This window comes from Triturus cristatus, chromosome 4_1 (assembly GCF_964204655.1).
Source record: "Triturus cristatus chromosome 4_1, aTriCri1.1, whole genome shotgun sequence".
In the NCBI taxonomy this organism is placed as follows: Eukaryota; Metazoa; Chordata; class Amphibia; order Caudata; family Salamandridae; genus Triturus; species Triturus cristatus.
In genome coordinates, this window is record NC_140585.1 from 266,981,093 (window position 1) to 266,999,491 (window position 18,399).

The 18,399-nt window shown below is 47.8% G+C and overlaps 1 protein-coding gene across 1 annotated transcript in view; it reads right to left on the bottom strand.

Annotated features, from left to right (window-relative positions):
* The window catches only part of LOC146854242 (aldo-keto reductase family 1 member C3-like), a 386,032-nt gene that overhangs the window by 37,843 nt on the left and 329,790 nt on the right, over window positions 1-18,399 (bottom strand). Inside the window, exon 8 of the mRNA XM_085652025.1 lies at window positions 10,193-10,364. Coding sequence (XP_085508151.1) covers window positions 10,193-10,364 — 172 coding nt within the window. The remainder of the gene's footprint in view (window positions 1-10,192; window positions 10,365-18,399) is intronic.

Genomic DNA, 18,399 nt, shown 5'->3' on the forward strand with positions numbered 1-18,399 from the left:
TATTTGTGGAACCGGGTCCAGGAACGGTCGACCTCTGGAAAGATTTGTGGTGTTCCACCACTGCAGAGAGCGATGGGTGCCACCGTCTACCAACAACAGATCTGTCAGTGCCCCTGGGCCTGGTTCCATTGGCGCGCTAAGCACTCCTGGAGTGGACGCATCTGGAGTCTTGCATGAGGCACTATGAAAATGCAAGAGGCCATCATCCCTATCAGTTGCATAAACACTCTTGCTGGGAGAGAGTGTTGAGTTATGAATCTTTGACGCAAAGCCTGAATGCTTGCAATCCTGGCAGGATTGGGGTAGGCTATGGCTTTTGAGGTGTCTTTGGTGGCACCGAGGTATTGCTTTGTGTGGGATGGTATTAGCTGGGACTTTTGGTGGTTCACCGTGAAACCTAGCTGGTGAAGTAGTTGGATTGTAGTGGCGGTGTGATGTACACATTGGTTGTAGGATGTGGCTTTTATTAGCCAGTCGTCCAAATATGGGAAGACGTGAATGTGCTGTCTTCTGAGGTGTGCCGCCACTACCGCTAGGCACTTGGTGAATACCCTTGGTGCTGTTGTGACCCCGAATGGGAGCACCTTGAACTGGTAGTGTTGCCCGTCCACTACAAATCTGAGGTACTTTCTGTGAGCATGGTGCACCGGAATGTGAAAGTATGCGTCTTTCAAGTCCAGTGTGGTGAGAAAGTCGTTCTGGGAGAGAAGCGGCAGTACCTGCTGAAGTGTTACCATGTGGAAATGGTCCGAATGTATGTATGTGTTTAGAGGCCAGAGATCTAAGATAGGTCGTAGAGTCTCGTCTCTTTTTGGTATCAGAAAATATAGGGAGTAGACCCCTAAATTTTGCTGATTGGCGGGGACTTGTTCTATCGCCTCTTTTTGTAGGAGGGAGATTATCTCCTGTTTTAGTAACATGGAATGTTCTTGTGACATTGGGCGTTGCCTGGGTGGAATGTTGGGGGGGGGGTAGATGTCAATTCTAGGCAGTACCCTGAACGAATAATTTGGGTCACCCATCTGTCTGATGTGATGGACTCCCAGACTTGAAGGAAATTTTGTAGTCTGCCCCCGACCGGAGTGGGATGGTCTGGAGGGAGCAGGGGGAAGTCATTGGGTAGGCGGTGTGGCAGAGCGGGCGGTATTAGTTTTGCCTCTGCCTTTATTGTTATTGCCTCTATAGCCGCCTCTTTGATAACCCCTTGTGAAGGTGGATTGAGCAGGGGATTTGTAGGAAGTGGACGCGCTATCTGAGGAGTAGCCTCTGCCTGGGCCCCTAAAGGAAGAGCGGCGAAAGGAGCGCCTAGGAGGGTGTGACTGCAGGGCTCCCATAGATTTCGCCATATCTGTGTCTTTCTTCATCTTCTCGAGGGCCTCATCTACCTTTGGATCGAATAGATGTTCTTGATCAAATGGATGATTTAATATGGAGGCTTGTACCTCAGGTTTAAAGCCTGAAACTCTCAGCCAAGCATGGCGACGGAGAAGGACGCTAGTGTTAATGGCCCTGGAGGTTGTGTCTGCTGCGTCTAAGGCACAGCGTATAGAGGTGTTAGTTATGGTCTTACCCTCTTGAATTAATTCATTGGCCCTATTTCTGTATTTTTCTAGGAGATGGTGCATGATGGTTTCTAGTTCATCATAATGCGCTCTGTCGTATCTGGCCAATAGCGCTTGAGTGTTGGCGATACGCCATATATTGGCTGCCTGTGACGCAGTGCGCTTTCCTGACGCGTCCAGTAGCTTTGATTCTTTGTCAGGTGGTGTTGCTTCGCCTGACGCATGGGAATTTGACCTCTTCCGTGCAGTGGATACCACTAGGGAATCCAGTGGCACTGGCCCTTTGATGTAGGCAGGATCTGTGGGGCAGCTTTATACTTTTTCTCTATGCGTTGGTTTAGGACCCTAGCCCTGACAGGGTCTTTAAAAACCTGTGGCGCATGTTTTATTACCCCTTTGAGCATAGATAGTATGGAAGTAGACCTATGTGCAGTATCAAAGGTGTTGAGGAGGAAATCTTCCTCTACCGGGGCAGTGTGTAGCTCTACCCCATGATAATGTGCCGCCCTCTGAAGTAGGTGGTGTAAACCTAATGAGTCTTCTGGTGGAGATGGCCTGGATGGATAAAGGTCATCTTGTGGGACATCTGGAATGTCTGGATTATTATAATCGTCCCATGGGTCTGGGGATCCTGTAGGGGTGGGGTCTTGTGGCACATCTGCTGGATCGTAGGATGGGTCCCCCTGATCATCATGGTCTGGAGACGGGGTCGGAGAGCGATGAGGCAGGGGTGGAGAAGGCGGAGGGGGCAGAGGTGGAGAGGGTGGAGGAGGTGGAGGAGGTGGGGAAGGCACTCTGAAAGGGGAGGTAGCACAGTCTTTCCTCTTTGGAGGTGGAGGCGGAGCTGGTTTGTCCAAATGTCTCTTTTTAGAAGAAAGTGCCAAATGTCCAGTTTTTGGATCCTTGTTAAGTGTCTTTTGCAAAGGATCCGGTGTAAACAGTTCTTGAGACAATGGTTGTTCGGTCGGCGCTGAAGGTTTCGGGGCCGATGGCTTTTTAGGCTAGTCCGTGCCGTGCTTTTTTGGTACCTCCGATTTTTTGGACGGCGGCGAGGCCGGCTTCAGCGCGGGAGTGTCGGTGCCGAGGGCCTCATGATGTTTGGTCAGTACCGAGAGGCTGGCGGAGCTTGGTGTCGAGGTAGAGACCGGTCTCTTTTTCGGTGCTGAAGTGTGTTTATCGGCACCGCTGGCAGGCTGGCTCGAGCCCGAGCCGCCGGAAGGCTTATTAGGCTTCTTCACCGGGCCCGAAGGTGGGGTGTTGGAAGCATTGTCTTCGGTCTTGCCTAGGCCCGGAGGCGAAGGCGTGACCGAAACCTTTTTGGGTGTCGGTGCGGGTGTGGGAGGGGTTATTTTACTCACGACCCTTTGCGCTGGGGTGATGTCCTCCACATCCGAGTCGTCTGCTTCGGAAGCACTGACGAGGTCCTCTTCGGTGTGCTGCTGTCCCGGAGCTTCGACGTCGTCCCCGAAGATGTCGACTGGAACGGAGGTCGAGGAGTGCGCCATGTTTCGTCTGGCCCTTCGATCTCGAATAGTCTTTTTGGATCTGAAAGACTTGCAGGCGGGACAGTCTCGAGCCTCGTGTTCAGGGGAGAGGCAGAAGTTGCACACCTCATGAAGATCGGTGTGGGGGAATTTGGACCCACATCGAGGGCACTTCTTGAATGGAGTTCTTTCCATCAGCCGGGACCGGAGCTTGGATAGGCCCGAAGGCCGCCGTTGATGACTGGAATCGAAGGTGTGTCGAAGAGAAGGTGATTGAGGAGATCAGGATCTGAACAATACCGCGAAGAGCGAGGATTCCGCTTTGATCGTCGAACTGGAAATGTTCGGACCCGGAGCGCGAAGTATTACATCCGAGCCCGATGGCAGAAAAAAACAATCTGAGGATGGAGCCGAAGCCCATGCGCAATACGGACCAAGGGAGGAGTCACCGACCTTATGACTTCCAAAGACTTTCCAAGAGGAAAAACAAACTGCAAACATCCAGGCCCAACACCAGATGGCGATCTATGCAAAAGTGTGTAATCTGCAGCTCATATGCCTCGAACCTATTATTCCCTTTATATCCTCTACTATCCTTACCTCCTCATTTCTCCACCATTCCACACAGAAACCACTGTATCCATTTACCACCATATTTAAGCAGGTGGTAAATGTGTACATTAAACTCATGTGAACAGGGAATACCATGCAGAATTCTGTATAGTGGTTCCATGTCTGCACAGTTACCCCTCATTCAATGCAAAGATAATGTATTTCCTTCAGGGTTTTATTTTAAGTCCCTGCCTCAATTATTTTCTATGGGAGGGTGTTGCACTATCAGTGGTTGGCCATGTGTGTTGCTGGCCTTACACCAGCTCTTACCCCTGTTTTGGGTTATTTTTGGCTGTAGTCATTTTAGAAGTGTAGTTAGTGACTAGCAATTGGCTTACTCTTATGTGGGTGGTGTCTGTCCCTCCCAAAGCCCCTCCATTGCCCTCCAGGAATCCCTAACCCTGTTTGGGAGGATCTGACCTCTGAGGTAGGGATTCTACCCCTGCAAGATCTATTTGACTTGGAAGAATTTCAAGGAGCTGGTGAACCCGCCAGAGAGGAGTTTTGTTAGGGGCAGAGAGAGTGTCGCACCCTTGAGAGCTTGACGCAGGTGTCCTCCAGGCAAGAGGAGGGTGATGTCAGTGGCTTCCACAAAGTCTACTGGGAGGATGGTACTCTCTATACTGTGGCTAGAGACCTCAAAGAAGGGGATACCTGGAGGTTGGTGGTCCCCCAGAAGTACAGAGATTTCCTCCTGACTTTAAACCAGGACATCCCCTTGGCAGGTCATTTGGGACAGCATAAGACTTGGAACTGATTGGTAAACCATTTCTTTTGGCCCAACATGTCTGCCAAAGTGAGGGAGTTTTGTAGCTCCTGTGCAACCTGTTAGACCAGTGACAAGACAGAGGGCAAGCCAAAGGCTAACTTGATACAACTGCCAGTGGTTGTGACTCCCTTTGAGAGGGAAGGGGTGGACATTGCGGGTCCCCTAGAGCCCCCAATAGCATCAGGGAACAAGTACATCTTGGTGGTACTGGACCATGCCAAACAGTCACTGCACCTTCGGTGGCTAGGGCTGTACTTGATTTGTTCACCAGAGTGGGTTTCCCAAAAGAGGTTGTTTCAGATAGGGGCACGAAGTTCATGTCCAACTATCTGAAGGTTAAGCGGGAAGAGTGTGGTGTTACCTACAAGTTCAAAACCCCATATAATCCCCAGGCAAATGGTCTGATAGTAAAGTACAATATGATCCTGAAGGGCAAGATCAATGGGTTGTCTGACAAACTCTGGAGGAGAGGGGCTGTTCTCCTCCCATGCCTACAGTTTACCTTGAGAGAGGTCCCATAAAAATGGGTTGGCTTTAGCCAATTTGAGTTTTGTTTGGGTACCCTGTAAGGGGGCCATTGTGCCTGTTTAAGGAGTGGTGGAAAAAGCCTCTCAAAGAAGCCCATGACAATGTGCAGGACTATGTGCTATAAATGAGATCTGGCAGAGTACATATACAAGGCAAGCAGAAGACTGGAGGCTAGTCAGGAGCTCATGTAGCACTGGAATGATAAAAAGGTTACCATGCCTGAGTACACTGTAGGACAATTTGCGTCGGTGTTGGAGCCTGTTGCTCCTAGAGCCCTCCAGGACAAGTGGACTGGGCCCTATCCAATCCTTGAGAAAAAGGGTGAATTTACCTACCTGGTAGACTTTAACACCCTCAGGAACCCTGATCGGGTCCTGCATGTTAATAGGTTGAAACCCCACCACGTGAGGGCAGATATGATAATGTTAATGGTCACATATGAGGGAGGAGAGGAGGAGACTGAGCCAATGCCAGACCTCCTCTCTCACAATGTACAAGACAGGTCAGTGGAGGGAGTGGTACTCTCCCCCAAATTGACAGAGCAACAGCACAGAGACTGCAACCAGGTGCTAGAGCAGTTTGCTGGTCTGTTCTCTCCAACCCCAGGTATTACCAGCTGGTTCTTACACAACATTGACACTGGTGACAGCTTACCTGTCAAAAGCAAGTTGTACAGGTTGTCTGACCAGGTCAGAGCCAGCATCAAGGCTGAGGTAGTTCAGATGCTGGAATTGGAGGTAAATGACACCTCTAACAGTCCATGGGCACATCTGGTGTGCTCGTGTCTAAACCTAACCCCCAGGGGGGAAAGAAGGAGTTAAGGTTCTGTGTGGACTACAGAAGACTGAATTCAGTCATGAAGACTGATGCTCACCCTATACCTAGAGCTGATGAGCTCATTGATAGGCTAGGGGCTACTAAGTATCTGAGTACATTTGATTTGACCTCAGGTTACCGGCCGTTTACCCTCGGTTTAGGAGCAAAGGAGATGTCATCATTCTCCACACCAGCGGCACATTAAAAGTTTAAAGTAATGCCCTTTGTCTTAAAGAAAACCAATTACACTTTCCAAAGGTTGGTGAACAGGGTCCTGTCATGGCTGGAACAGTTCAGTACAGCTTATCTGGATGATATAGCTGTATACAGTTCCACCTGGGGGATCACTTAAGCCACTTGAAGAAAGTGCTTCCAGCCCTGCTGCAGGCAGGCATGACTATTAAGGCCAGTAAGTGCCTATCGAGTTTGATATTTTTCTTTCTTATAGGTTATGGTTTAGACACGGATTTGTAACAAAACATCTGTTGTTAATTTTTGGAGTGTAATAATGCCACCACTGAGCCGTAACATTTTGGAGTATGGTGATTCGTTCCCCCCCACCCAGTGGGCACACTAATGCAAAAAGAGATGTATGATATCCTATGCTCTACCATGACATATTTACAGCTGTATGTTATGTTGTGCATAAAATGAATAAAGATTTTTTTTTTTAAAAGGCCAGTAAGTGCCAAATAGGGCTGAGTTCAGTTATGTACCTCGGTCACCTTGTAGGTGGGGGCCATGTACTACATCTCCAGGCCAAAATCCAAACCATTTTCTAATGGACAGCTCCTACCACCCAGACACTGGTCAAGGCATTCCTTGGTATAGCTGGGTATCATAGAAGATTTGTTCGGAACTATGGGGCCATTGCAGCCGAACTCACTTCTAAAAGGAGACGAAAGAAAGTTATGTGGACCCCTGCGTGTCAGAAAGCCTAAGACACTCTGAAAGATGCTATGTGTTCAGCACCAGTGTTGCATGCCCCTGACTACACAAAGGAATTTGGGGTTCAGGCAGATGCTTCAGAACAAGGGATTGGAGCAATGTTGGCACAAGTAAAGGAGGAGGGCCTTGATCAGCCAGTTTCCTTCATTAGCAGGCGATTTCTCCCTAGAGATTAGAGGTGGAGTGCCATTGAGCGGGAAGCCTCTGCTGTGGTTTTGTCCCTGGAAAAGCTGAGACCATACCTGTTTGGTCCTCACTTCTGTGTTCAAACTGACCGCAGACCTTTCAGATGGCTCATGCAGATGAGGGGGGAGAATCCAAAGCTATTGAGGTGGTCCATTTCTCTACACAGAATGAACTTTACAGTGCAACACTGACCTGGGGCCGCCCATGGCAATGCAGATGGACTTTTCCGATTTTTTCACTTAGCTAACGAGGACTACCAGGGTGTAGGTCAGCTACCCATCACCTTTGGTTTTGGAGCGGGCCATGTGAGAAAGTCATCCTGTTTGTCCCAGTTCACCCCTATTTTCTTACTGATACTGTTGGTGACTGACTGTGCCCTGGGCTATGCTACCCAGGCCTAGGGTCAGTGCTCTGATGAAAAATGTTTATGGTAATTAGGTATCATCACAATTGCCAATTACAGACCCTGTACATCCCTAGTATATAATAGGACAGGGGGGATTCAAACTACCTCTAAGTCCCCAGTATATAATAGGGAATGGGGGTCTAGAGGCCCAGTAGATGTGCTGCACTGGAGTGGGCACTGGTGCGTGCCTACTGTTATTTTTAAAGGCAGCCCTGCTTTGCAGACTATCATTAAACCTTATATTTTACATATGTTACCCTAAGGCCGACCTAGGTTCCCCAGAGGTGAGGTGCCATGTAGCAGGGACATTATATAATATGTTTTGTGAGCCCAGTGAGGGAAAAACTGCATATTCCGTTTCCCCATTATAGATTTTTAGCTCCACAAGCTAACATCGGAATATGCTATTTAATTATAAATATTGCTATGAAGGAGAAAAAAACATTGTTCAAAGACTTAAAAGACTGGAAACGATGAATCCAACAACTTGCCAACTAATACTGAAAAGCAGCTATAGAATTTATTTTCTGTGAGCCAAAATTCAGCCATCAAGTAGTCTCTCCTCAAGAGGGTTAGCCAGACTGCTTTGATGAGGTGATAAGTGAGTGCAAAGCTCAAAGGGTATCTAATGGACAGAGCTCTGCAGCTGCACAAGATGGGTCAGAATAGGGCTAGGTAAATCACACTGGGCTTCAAAGGGAGAGCAGGACAGTAAGGAATGCCAGGCCTACCACACTCTCTTCCAGGAACCAAAGCCAGATGGCATGGAATTTGCAGTAGGTGAAGGGAGAGTGTTAATGGAAAAGAGTTATCCCAGTGGGATAGTTTAGCCATCTCTTATTCCAAAGAAGAGAAAATCCCCATCTTGAATTGTAAAGTTCAAGTTCAAAAACCTTTATTTCGGTCAATTCCGACCATAAAAGATACATTTTAAAACTTTTTCCATTAAAATACAAATTATCAATCAGTTGATTTTGATTCACCATGTACGGGCAATTGGGTGCATTTGCATGATCCATTTCAACTGTGCCGTTAAAACTTGACTACGACCATAAATACAATAAAAATCATTTAAGAATCATATAAAGCTATGCATTTAAAATAAAACCCCATTGTTTTAAAATCCAAAGTTTCCAAACCAAGAGTAAATTCTGTACTATGTTTGTCAAAATTTGATCAATATCATTGCTAAGAGTGGAACTTTACAGAGTCACAATTCACCAGTGAATGACCATTGATTAATAAAGTGCAATGCTTTGTGGGATAAGAATATTCCACACTTGGGAGGAAGCTGTCATACTTTTGGGTGGCACCCGACACCTCACTGGATAGGGCTGCCCCCCTGCTTGTCATCCCAGATCATTAAATATACACGTGAGAGTTGCAGAGCAACTCAGTTCTAGTTCTGAATTTTAATTTGCTGCTTGAAGCTACAAGAAGAACAATTGCCCTGCTGGAACCTTGTCTGCACCACACAGGACTGCTCCCTTAAGGATTGCTCCTGTTGCACACTTGGAACTACAGCCCTGAGGACTTTTCCTTGCTTCAAAAAGGATTAAGGAGTGGACTCCTCGACAGCAACAGTTTAACAGAGCTTACTTACACCATCTCCCTCAAGAATTCTTCAGCCTGGAGTGTGTCCAGTGGATGTTTAAGGATTTGTAAACACATGCACCCAGGGGTATCCATTAGAGGGAACTAGAGGCTACAGGTCTCAAGGTTGAGCTGGCCTCCAACCTACTATATACTACTGAATATAATTCTCGGGTAGCTAATTTTGTGTGCATATGTTTAAGGATTTGGCCAGGTGCATTGTCGGAACTGTAGTCTGAACTTCCAAGGACTCTCTCAGAGCTTCTAGACCTTTGGATTTGTGTTTTGGACACTTTGAAACCTCAAGAAGAACTTAAGAAAGAAGTTCCAGAAGTTTGCAGAAGTTTGGAGGAACTTTAAGAAAAGGCTCCATAAGTGCTTCAGCACGACGTTGAGTCAAGCCGACTACCTTTAACCGCGACCCACCCTGGATTTTAGGTTCATCCTGCTGAAAGCTCTGGAGCTCCAGAGCTCCAGACTTTCAGGTTTTGACCAGGGCCTTGTGGAAAAGCAATCTGATGACAGCGTATTGAAATCGGCCTGCTGGAGAGTACTGCAAGACATTGAGAGAAAATCCTCCTGAAAAGTATCAAAGTCTAAATATAAAATATTGACCGGGGGCTCCCCCTTAGTGTATCTGACAAGATTTCCATCGTGGTCAGACTCAAACTTTGACTTGGTCCCGGTCAAGCATGACCAGATGTTCCAGAATGGCACTATATGTTTTTAAGCACCAGAAAGTGGTCAATCTTTAAATCTTTAAAAATTCATATCTCCAGTTTCCTACATTAGATTTTTGTCATTTTGGTGTCATTTTAAAGATACAAATATTCCCTACTTTTATAAATTGGTGTTGGATTTTTATTGTGTGTTCTGTCTTACCTATTTAATGAATTGGTGTATTTGAATGCTTTACATAACTCTCTCCTGCATTACAACTGCCTGTTCTCAGCCAGCTACCAAGGGTTGAGCCAGGGGCTAAGGTATTGACACCATGTCTGGACCTGTATATTGTGTGAGTGCCCTTATTGCTAGCGGTAGATCCATACTTACTGCTACTAATAACACATCCTCCAGCAGGGGCCCATATAGCATTGTCCTCGTAGACACTAGTTACTATGGTATGTACGTTGTTGCGAGTGGGATGGGACGACATGCATGTTGAACCAGCGCTCAAGAGGGGGAGAAGAAATCAGTAGCAGTTTTATCTTCTTAACATGAAACTAGTAAATATATAAAAAATAGAATCAGGTCCAATATATTGAAACATATTATAGCATTTGCATACCTGCAGATTACTTTTGATATGCTCTAGGGTGAAACTTTTTATCAGGGGCACCATGCCACGCTGGAGGATGTAGCGGATGGCAATCTGGGATGGCTGCTTCTTGTGTTGTCCTGCGATGGCCAACAGTATTGGGTCTTTGAGCAAGCTTGGAATATTCTTACCATCTGTGACACTGAAGACAAAATGCCTTGATTATTTAAGAACATGGACACTATCAATGCAGGTGAGGTGGAATGACCAACCATCTAACTCTAAATATATGACAAGCAGCACAACAGGGAAACTTGTCATAATTATTTTCAATAGCCCTACTCAAACAAGCAGGTTTGGTCAGACTAGAAAGAGACCTTGTGGTACTTAAAGCCAACCCCTCAGACTCATCCAACCAATGGGAAGAAACCTCATGACATGGCTCTTCGTGGCGAAACAGGCATGATCTCCTCCTCCCCCCTCAGGCTTGCCCTTCTCAGCCAGCATCTGGATACCCTCACGGGTGATTAGCCCTGCTCTACAAATTCACATAACCTAAAGTTCAAGTGTGGCCCCCAAAAACAATTCCCATAAGATCTCCCACAACCCATGGTCAGATATGGTCTTCCAGCTCTGCACCCCTTCTCTCTATATGGTTGCATGATCTTTTCTCTCAGTTCTCATAATCTTCCTGTACTTTGATACTAGTGGTGTGTTTCTATCAGTCCGATGCTTTGTCTTATTGTGACCCTCTGACCTGTTATAGGCCTTGCTAGAGACATTGTTAGCTGTTTCACAAATGTATACAATATGTCCATAAGTAAAAGATCACTCACTCTCAGTTATGGGTTGCTGTAAGTGTCAATATTGATCAGCTAATATTATCTAACCCTTCACTCATTTTAAATGTCATAGGTTGATTGTAGCCCTCATTCAAATGTGCACCAGAACATAGCCATGTCATTGATACAGTAGGTGTCGGAATGTACCTTTGGAAGGACATCCTAGTTTGTTCTTGTGCAGGTGGGGAAACCAAAATATCCCAGGAGAGTTTGTTATTTGAGACCAAAATTCATAGTTCACTAAAACTTAATTAATGGTTGTCCTCTGTAGTTGTCTGTAAATTCTTTGCAGAAGCAGTCTTAGTATGGATGGAATTTGACTTTATCCCAAACGAGCTTCAATGATGCCTTCTGGTGTTAAGTACAACCCAATCTGTACTGAGTCATGTGTGCATGCAACCCCGCTCTTTTTTTCTAACATTTTATTATATTCCCTCAATGACTAGCAAAGAAAATAATACAAACAACAATGACTCAAACCCACTGACCTATCCCACCCCTCAAAATTGAGCCTATGTTCAAAACGTGAATGGTCTATGCGTGGTTAAGCCTCTTTAAAGTGCTGTCAGAGATCAGCCCATCACATATACCTTCAGGGGTCTATCCCCCTAAACTTTCTCCATGGGTCCCAATTTTTTTTAAAGATTTCCATAGGCACCCAGGGCCCGATTCACAGAACTAACTTAAGACAAAATCCTAAACTTACTACCGTTTTGGTATTCACAGAAGGCACTTACTCATTTTGGTATTCACAGAAGGCACTTACTCATTTCTGTATTCACAGAAGTTAGGAGTCCTAAGTTTAGGACTCCTAAATGCCTTCTGTGAATACCGAAAGTCTTAAAATTAGGATTTTTCGCAGTTTAGTAGTAGTATAGTTAGGACTCCTAACTTTAGGACTCCTAAATGCCTTCTGTGAAAACCAGAAGTCTTAAAATTAGCATTTTTCTCAATTTAGTAGTAGTAAAGTTAGGACTCCTAACTTTAGGACTCCTAAATGCCTTCTGTGAATACCGAAAGCCTTAAAATTAGGATTTTTCTCAGTTTAGTAGTAGTATAGTTAGGACTCCTAACTTTAGGACTCCTAAATGCCTTCTCAGAATACCGAAAGTCTTAAAATTAGGATTTTTCTCAATTTAGTAGTAGTAAACTTACGACTCCTAAGTTTAGGACTCCTAAATGCCTTCTGTGAATACCGAAAGCCTTAAAATTAGGATTTTTCTGAGTTTAGTAGTAGGAGTCCTAACTTTAGGACTCCTAAACTGAGAAAAATCCTAATTCTAAGACTTTCGGTATTCACAGAAGGCATTTAGGAGTCCTAAACTTAGGACTCCTAACTTCTGTGAATACCGAAATGAGTAAGTGCCTTCTGTGAATACCAAAATTAGTAAGTACCTTCTGTGAATACCAAAATGGTAGTAAGTTTAGGATTTTGTCTTAAGTTAGTTCTGTGAATCGGGCCCCCTGCGCCTTGTAGACAGTTTCATCCACCAACCCAAACAAGAAAGGATGTTGTGTGCCAGATCCGACAGGCACACAACATCCCTTCTTGCCACTAACAGGACAGTTTTGCACCTCAGTGAAGTATAGCTGTGATTGTGAAGTGAAGTTGTGTATGGTTCCCCTAGATTCCAAATGTTGCCAGGGCAGGAGTGAGGACTAGGTTTTCCCCCCTGGCATCCTTAATTTTTTTCACAGACCTGTGACCAGAAGGGCTGAACCCGAGGGCAGTCCCACAGCATGTGCAACAAAGTCCCTTTTTGTCCGCATCCTCTCAAGCACCTGTCATCCCCATTAGACGAAGTCTAGTCCGGGTGTAGTTTGCACAGTGGAGGATCTTAAGTTAGATCAAGCTGAGTCACGCAATAATAGCCTGCTTTCTAGGGTGTCTAAATGCCTCCTCCCAATCCGCATCCTGCAACCTCCCCTGGTCTTGCTCCAACAGCTCAAAGAGTGCATGGAGAGGAGCCTGTCCATGGGGCGTAAATGTTATGTATATTTGAGAAATAGCATGTCTATGCAGCGGCCCCTCATCATGCAGGATTCCAGCGGTGTTTCATCCTCCACCTAATGTAAGTGCTCTTTGTATTTAGAAAGTGGACTTGTCATGCAGCCCCACTCTGTCTCTCAAGTTCCAAGACTACCAATTGACTGGTAAAATACAACAGGACTTTTGCCTCACAGTAGCTTCAGCACCATGAAACCTGATTAAGTTACAAGCTGGCCCTCTCTCACTTATTTCTGAGGTATGTGTATTTGTTTGAGTTTGTGTAAAAGCGAAAAGCGAGACGAGTTCTATGTTTTGTATATGCACATAATATTGATATTGTGCACCGCATAAGGGTGCTCTCCCGCATATGGGTGGGTGGGTGGGGAAGTTAGATTAGGAATTGTCCAGAGTGTGCATATTGATGAAATCATAACAATACCAGTGGACTTATTACTGCCAGTAATATTTCCGATTGTGTTTTATGCAAGAATGTGATGGTCATATTATAATGATTGAATATGCGTTGAACATAAATGTTTTTACATACATAGGGCCCGATTCACAGAACTAACTTAAGACAAAATCCTAAACTTACTACCATTTTCGTATTTACAGAAGGCACTTACTCATTTTGGTATTCACAGAAGACACTTACTCACTTCGGTATTCACAGAAGTTAGGAGTCCTAACTTTAGGACTCCTAAATGCCTTCTGTGAATACCGAAAGTCTTAAAATTAGGATTTTTCTCAGTTTAGGAGTCCTAAAGTTAGGACTCCTAACTATACTACTACAAAACTGAGAAAAATCCTAATTTTAAGGCTTTCAGTATTCGCAGAAGGCATTTAGGAGTCCTAAAGTTAGGAGTCCTAAGTTTACTACTACTAAATTGAGAAAAATCCTAATTTTAAGACTTTCGGTATTCAGAGAAGGCATTTAGGAGTTCTAAAGTTAGGAGTCCTAACTATACTACTACTAAACTGAGAAAAATCCTAATTTTAAGGCTTTCGGTATTCACAGAAGGCATTTAGGAGTCCTAAAGTTAGGAGTCCTAACTTTACTACTACTAAATTGAGAAAAATCCTAATTTTAAGACTTTCGGTATTCAGAGAAGGCATTTAGGAGTTCTAAAGTTAGGAGTCGTAACTATACTACTACTAAACTGAGAAAAATCCTAATTTTAAAGTTTTCGGTATTCACAGAAGGCATTTAGGAGTCCTAAAGTTAGGACTCCTAACTTCTGTGAATACCGAAATGAGTAAGTGCCTTCTGTGAATACCAAAATGAGTAAGTGCCTTCTGTGAAGACCAAAATGGTAGTAAGTTTAGGATTCTGTCTTAAGTTAGTTCTGTGAATCGGGCCCTTACTGTGTGAAGTCTCTTTTGGGACGCTCAGTTCATTTATTGCGAGTGACTGCCATTCCTTTGCTTTAAACATTGCCTCAGTAGAGAGCCAGATTGTTCAGTGCCAAGCTACCCAAGGGTGAGCACGGGTTATATAGCAAGTGTAATCACTAGCCCTTGACGGAAGCAGTAGTTCTACCTGGCTGGAGGCATCCCTTCAGTCAACCAGACACTCCCAGTTCCAACACTGGGCAAATGTAATGGGAATTTCTATTGAAGATGTGTTGCCTGTAATGGCAGTGACCTACTACATCATGCATACTCCACTTTACACACACTGCACTCTTCTTTGCACGACTGATTGCAATTCTGAACATTTCACTTTTAGAAAGTTGGCATTTCCTTACTTTAGCCATTGTGTGGCTGCTGCCTGTCTCTGAACACACTTCTGGGGGTGGGTGACAGTTGGGCTTTGTGTATTCCATCTCGACAGTCACACAGAAAGGGAGCATAGGTGTTACTTGGTGGGCCATCCACATTCTGATGTGCCATCCTGGATAGGATGGGAGGGAGGAGCTGGGCACAGTCACACACTTACACCTGAATAGGCTGTGTCCTGTCCCCACAATAACGTCTGAATGCCCTCTTGTAGTAAGTCTGGAGCCAGAGCAGGCAAGGAGGACCTCTGTGCACTTCAAAGACCTTTATTTAGAGTTTCCCCCACAACAAAGCCACAACTGGGTATTAATACTGGACATTTGACACCACCACTTCAGTCAATCAGTCAATCATATCAGATGTAAAGCGCACTACTTACCCGTAAGGGTCTCAAGGCACTAGGGGTGGGGGGGTGCTGCTACTGCTCGAAGAGCCAGGTCTTGAGCAGTCTTTTGAAGGTCAGTAGGTCTTGGGTCTGCCGTAGGTGGGTGGGGAGGGTGTTCCAGGTGGGAGAAAGATCTGCCGCCGGCAGTCGTTCTTTTGATGCGGGGGACTGCGGCGAGGGCGAGGCTGGTAGAGCGGAGCTGGCGGGTGGGGGTGTAGAAGTTGAGTCGTCTGTTGAGGTATGCTGATCCGGTGTTGTGGAGTGCTTTGTGTGCCTGGGTGAGGAGCTTGAAGGTTATCCTCTTGTTGACGGGGAGCCAGTGCAGGTCTCTCAGGTGGGGTGTGATGTGGCTGCAGCAGGGAATGTCGAGGATCAGACGTGCAGAGGCGTTCTGGATGCGTTGCAGCCGTTTCAGGAGTTTGGCCGAAGTTCCTGCGTAGAGAGCGTTTCCGTAGTCCAACCTGCTGCTGACGAGGGCCTGGGTGACCGTTCTCATTTCGGTGGGGATCCATTTGTAGATCCTGCAGAGTATGCGGAGGGTGTTGAAGCAGGAGGAGGAGACGGCGTTGACCTGCTTAGTCATGGAGAGGGTGGAGTCGAGGATAACCCCTAGGTAGCGGGTGTGGTCGGTGGGTGTTGGAGCTGTTCCCAGTGTGGTCGGCCACCAGGAGTCATCCCAGGCCAAAGGGGTGGAACCGTGGATGAGGACCTCCGTCTTGTCCGAGTTCAGCTTCAGTCGGCTGTTCCTCATCCATTCGGCGACGGCCTTCATTCCTTTGTGGAGGTTGGTTTTGGAAGTGCGAGGGTCTTAGGTGAGAGAGAGGATCAGCTGGGTGTCATCGGCGTAGGAGATGATGTTGAGGTCATGCTGTCGGGCGACGTGGGCGAGAGGTGCCATGTAGATGTTGAACAGAGTTAGGCTGAGGGATGAGCCCTGGGGTACGCCGCAGATGATCTCGGTGGCATTAGAGCGGAAGGGGGGAGGCGGACGCTCTGTGTTCTGCCGGAGAGGAAGGATGTGGTCCAGTCTAGGGCCTCCTCTTGGATCCCGGCGTTGTGTAGGCGTGTTCGTAGTGTGCGGTGGCAGACCGTGTCGAAGGCGGCTGACAGGTCCAGGAGGATGAGGGCCGCTGTTTCTCTGTTGTCTAGCAGGGTCCTGATGTCATCGGTGGCGGCGATGAGGGCGGTTTCGGTGCTGTGGTTGCTGCGGAACCCGGACTGGGACGGGTCCAGGTTGCTGTTCTCCTTGAGGTAGCGGGTCAGTTGTTTGTTGACGGTCTTCTCGATGACCTTCGCCGGGAACGGGAGCAGGGAGATGGGCCGGAAGTTCTTGAGGTCCTTGGGGTCCACCTGGGGTTTCTTGAGTAGGGCGTTGATCTCGGCATGCTTCCAGCTTTCCGGTATGGTTGCTGTCTCGAAGGAGATGTTGAATACTTTCCGGAGTTGGGGTGCGAAAGCTGTGCTGGCTTTGTTGAAGATGTGGTGTGGGCATGGGTCTAATGGTGATCCGGAATGGATGGTGTTCATAATCTTGCTGGTGTCCTCGTCATTGATGTTGGTCCAGGAGAGCAGGCGGTTGGTGGTAGTGGGGGCGAAGGTCTCAGTGGTTGTCGGGCGGTCGTTGGGTTGAAGCTGTCGTGGATGTCGGCGATCTTGCGGTGGAAGAAGGTGGCCAGCGAGTCGCACAGGTCTTGCGAAGGTGGGATGTCGATGGTGTTGGAGTTGGGGTTGGAGAGTTCCTTCATGATGTTGAAGAGCTCTTTGCTGTTGTGTGCGTTGTTATCTAGGCAGTCTTTGAGTAAGGCCCTTTTGGCGGATCTGATGAGGTGATGGTGTCTGCGGGTGGCGTTCTTGTGGGCTGCGTAGCTGTCCGGTGTTCGTTCGCGGATCCAGTTCTTTTCCAGTTTTCGGCATGTTCGTTTGGAGGCCTGGAGGTCTTCGGTGAACCAGGTGGCTTTCTTGCTGGTGTGGCTGTTGGAGGGTTTCTTGAGCGGGGCGAGGGTGTTGGTGTAGTCGTCGATCCACTGTCTGAAGTTGCGGGCTGCGGTGTCAGGGTTGGTGGGGTCAACGGGTGGGCTCTGGGCGAGGGTGGTCGTTAGCTGGTTTTCGCTCCAGCAGCGGCGAGGCATCTGTTGGGTGCGGTGGTGCGTGGTAGGCTTCCTGAAGGCGAAGTGGATGCAGTGATGGGCGGTCCAGTGGAGTTCGGTGGTGTGGTTGAAGGAGACGTGGGAGCTTGCGGAGAAGATGGGGTCAAGCGTGTGGCAGGCAGCATGGGTGGGTGTTGTCACGAGCTGTCTGAGTCCGAGGTTGGCGAGGTTGTCGGTCAGGGCAGTGGAGTTGGTGTCGTTGTTGTTCTCATAGTGGAGGTTCAGGTCCCCGAGGTGGATGTAGTCCGTGGAGGCGAGGGCGTGTGTGCTGATGAAGTCGGCGATGGAGTCGCTGAACTGTGGTCAGGGTCCGGGGGGTCTGTAGACAAGGGTTCCTCTGAGGGGGTGGTATTGGGGTCGTTGTGGATCTGGAAGTGCAGGTGTTTGGCGGTGCTGAGAGTGTCATCGGTGTTGGTCAAGACTCTGAGGGTGTTCTTGTGGACGATGGCAATTCCTCCTCCTACTCCGTTGGTGCAATCACTCCCTGCGGGTGATCTTGTAGCCTTCCGGGATGGCTATGGCGATGTCGGGTGCTGAGGCGGGGTTCAGCCGGGTCTCCGTCAGGAAGGCGACGTCTGGGGAGGTTGAGTCGAGAAGGTCCCAGAGTTCAACGGCGTGTTTGCGGGCGGAGCGGGTGTTGAGGAGGATGCATCTGAGGTAGTTGGGTTCTTTCCTGGGCGGAGGTTTGGCGGGGCGGATGCTGGTGAAGCTGCAGTTCCGGCAGGTGACGGGTCCTTGGGTGCGCTTCGGGGGGGCCCAGTAGCAGGTGTGTTCTCATCCGGAGTTGAGTGCATGGAGGGAGCTGGCATCGTAGCGGAGTCGGGCGTCGTGGCGTTCGCGGGGGCCAGGGGTTCGGGCGCTGGGCGTGGTCCAGGCGCGGCAGGGGCAGACGGGCTTGCCTTAGGCGAGCCAGCGGCGCGGCCGCCATAAGAAGGGGAGGTGGGAGGGAGGAGCAGCTGGGAGGGGGGAACGACGAATGGGCGAGCGGGGGGGCGGGGCCACAGGGGACGCAGCGGCGGGAAGCACGGGAGGAAGGGACGGCGAAGGGAAAACAGAAGGCAGAAGGGCAAAGAAATAACAGGAGGGATAAATGG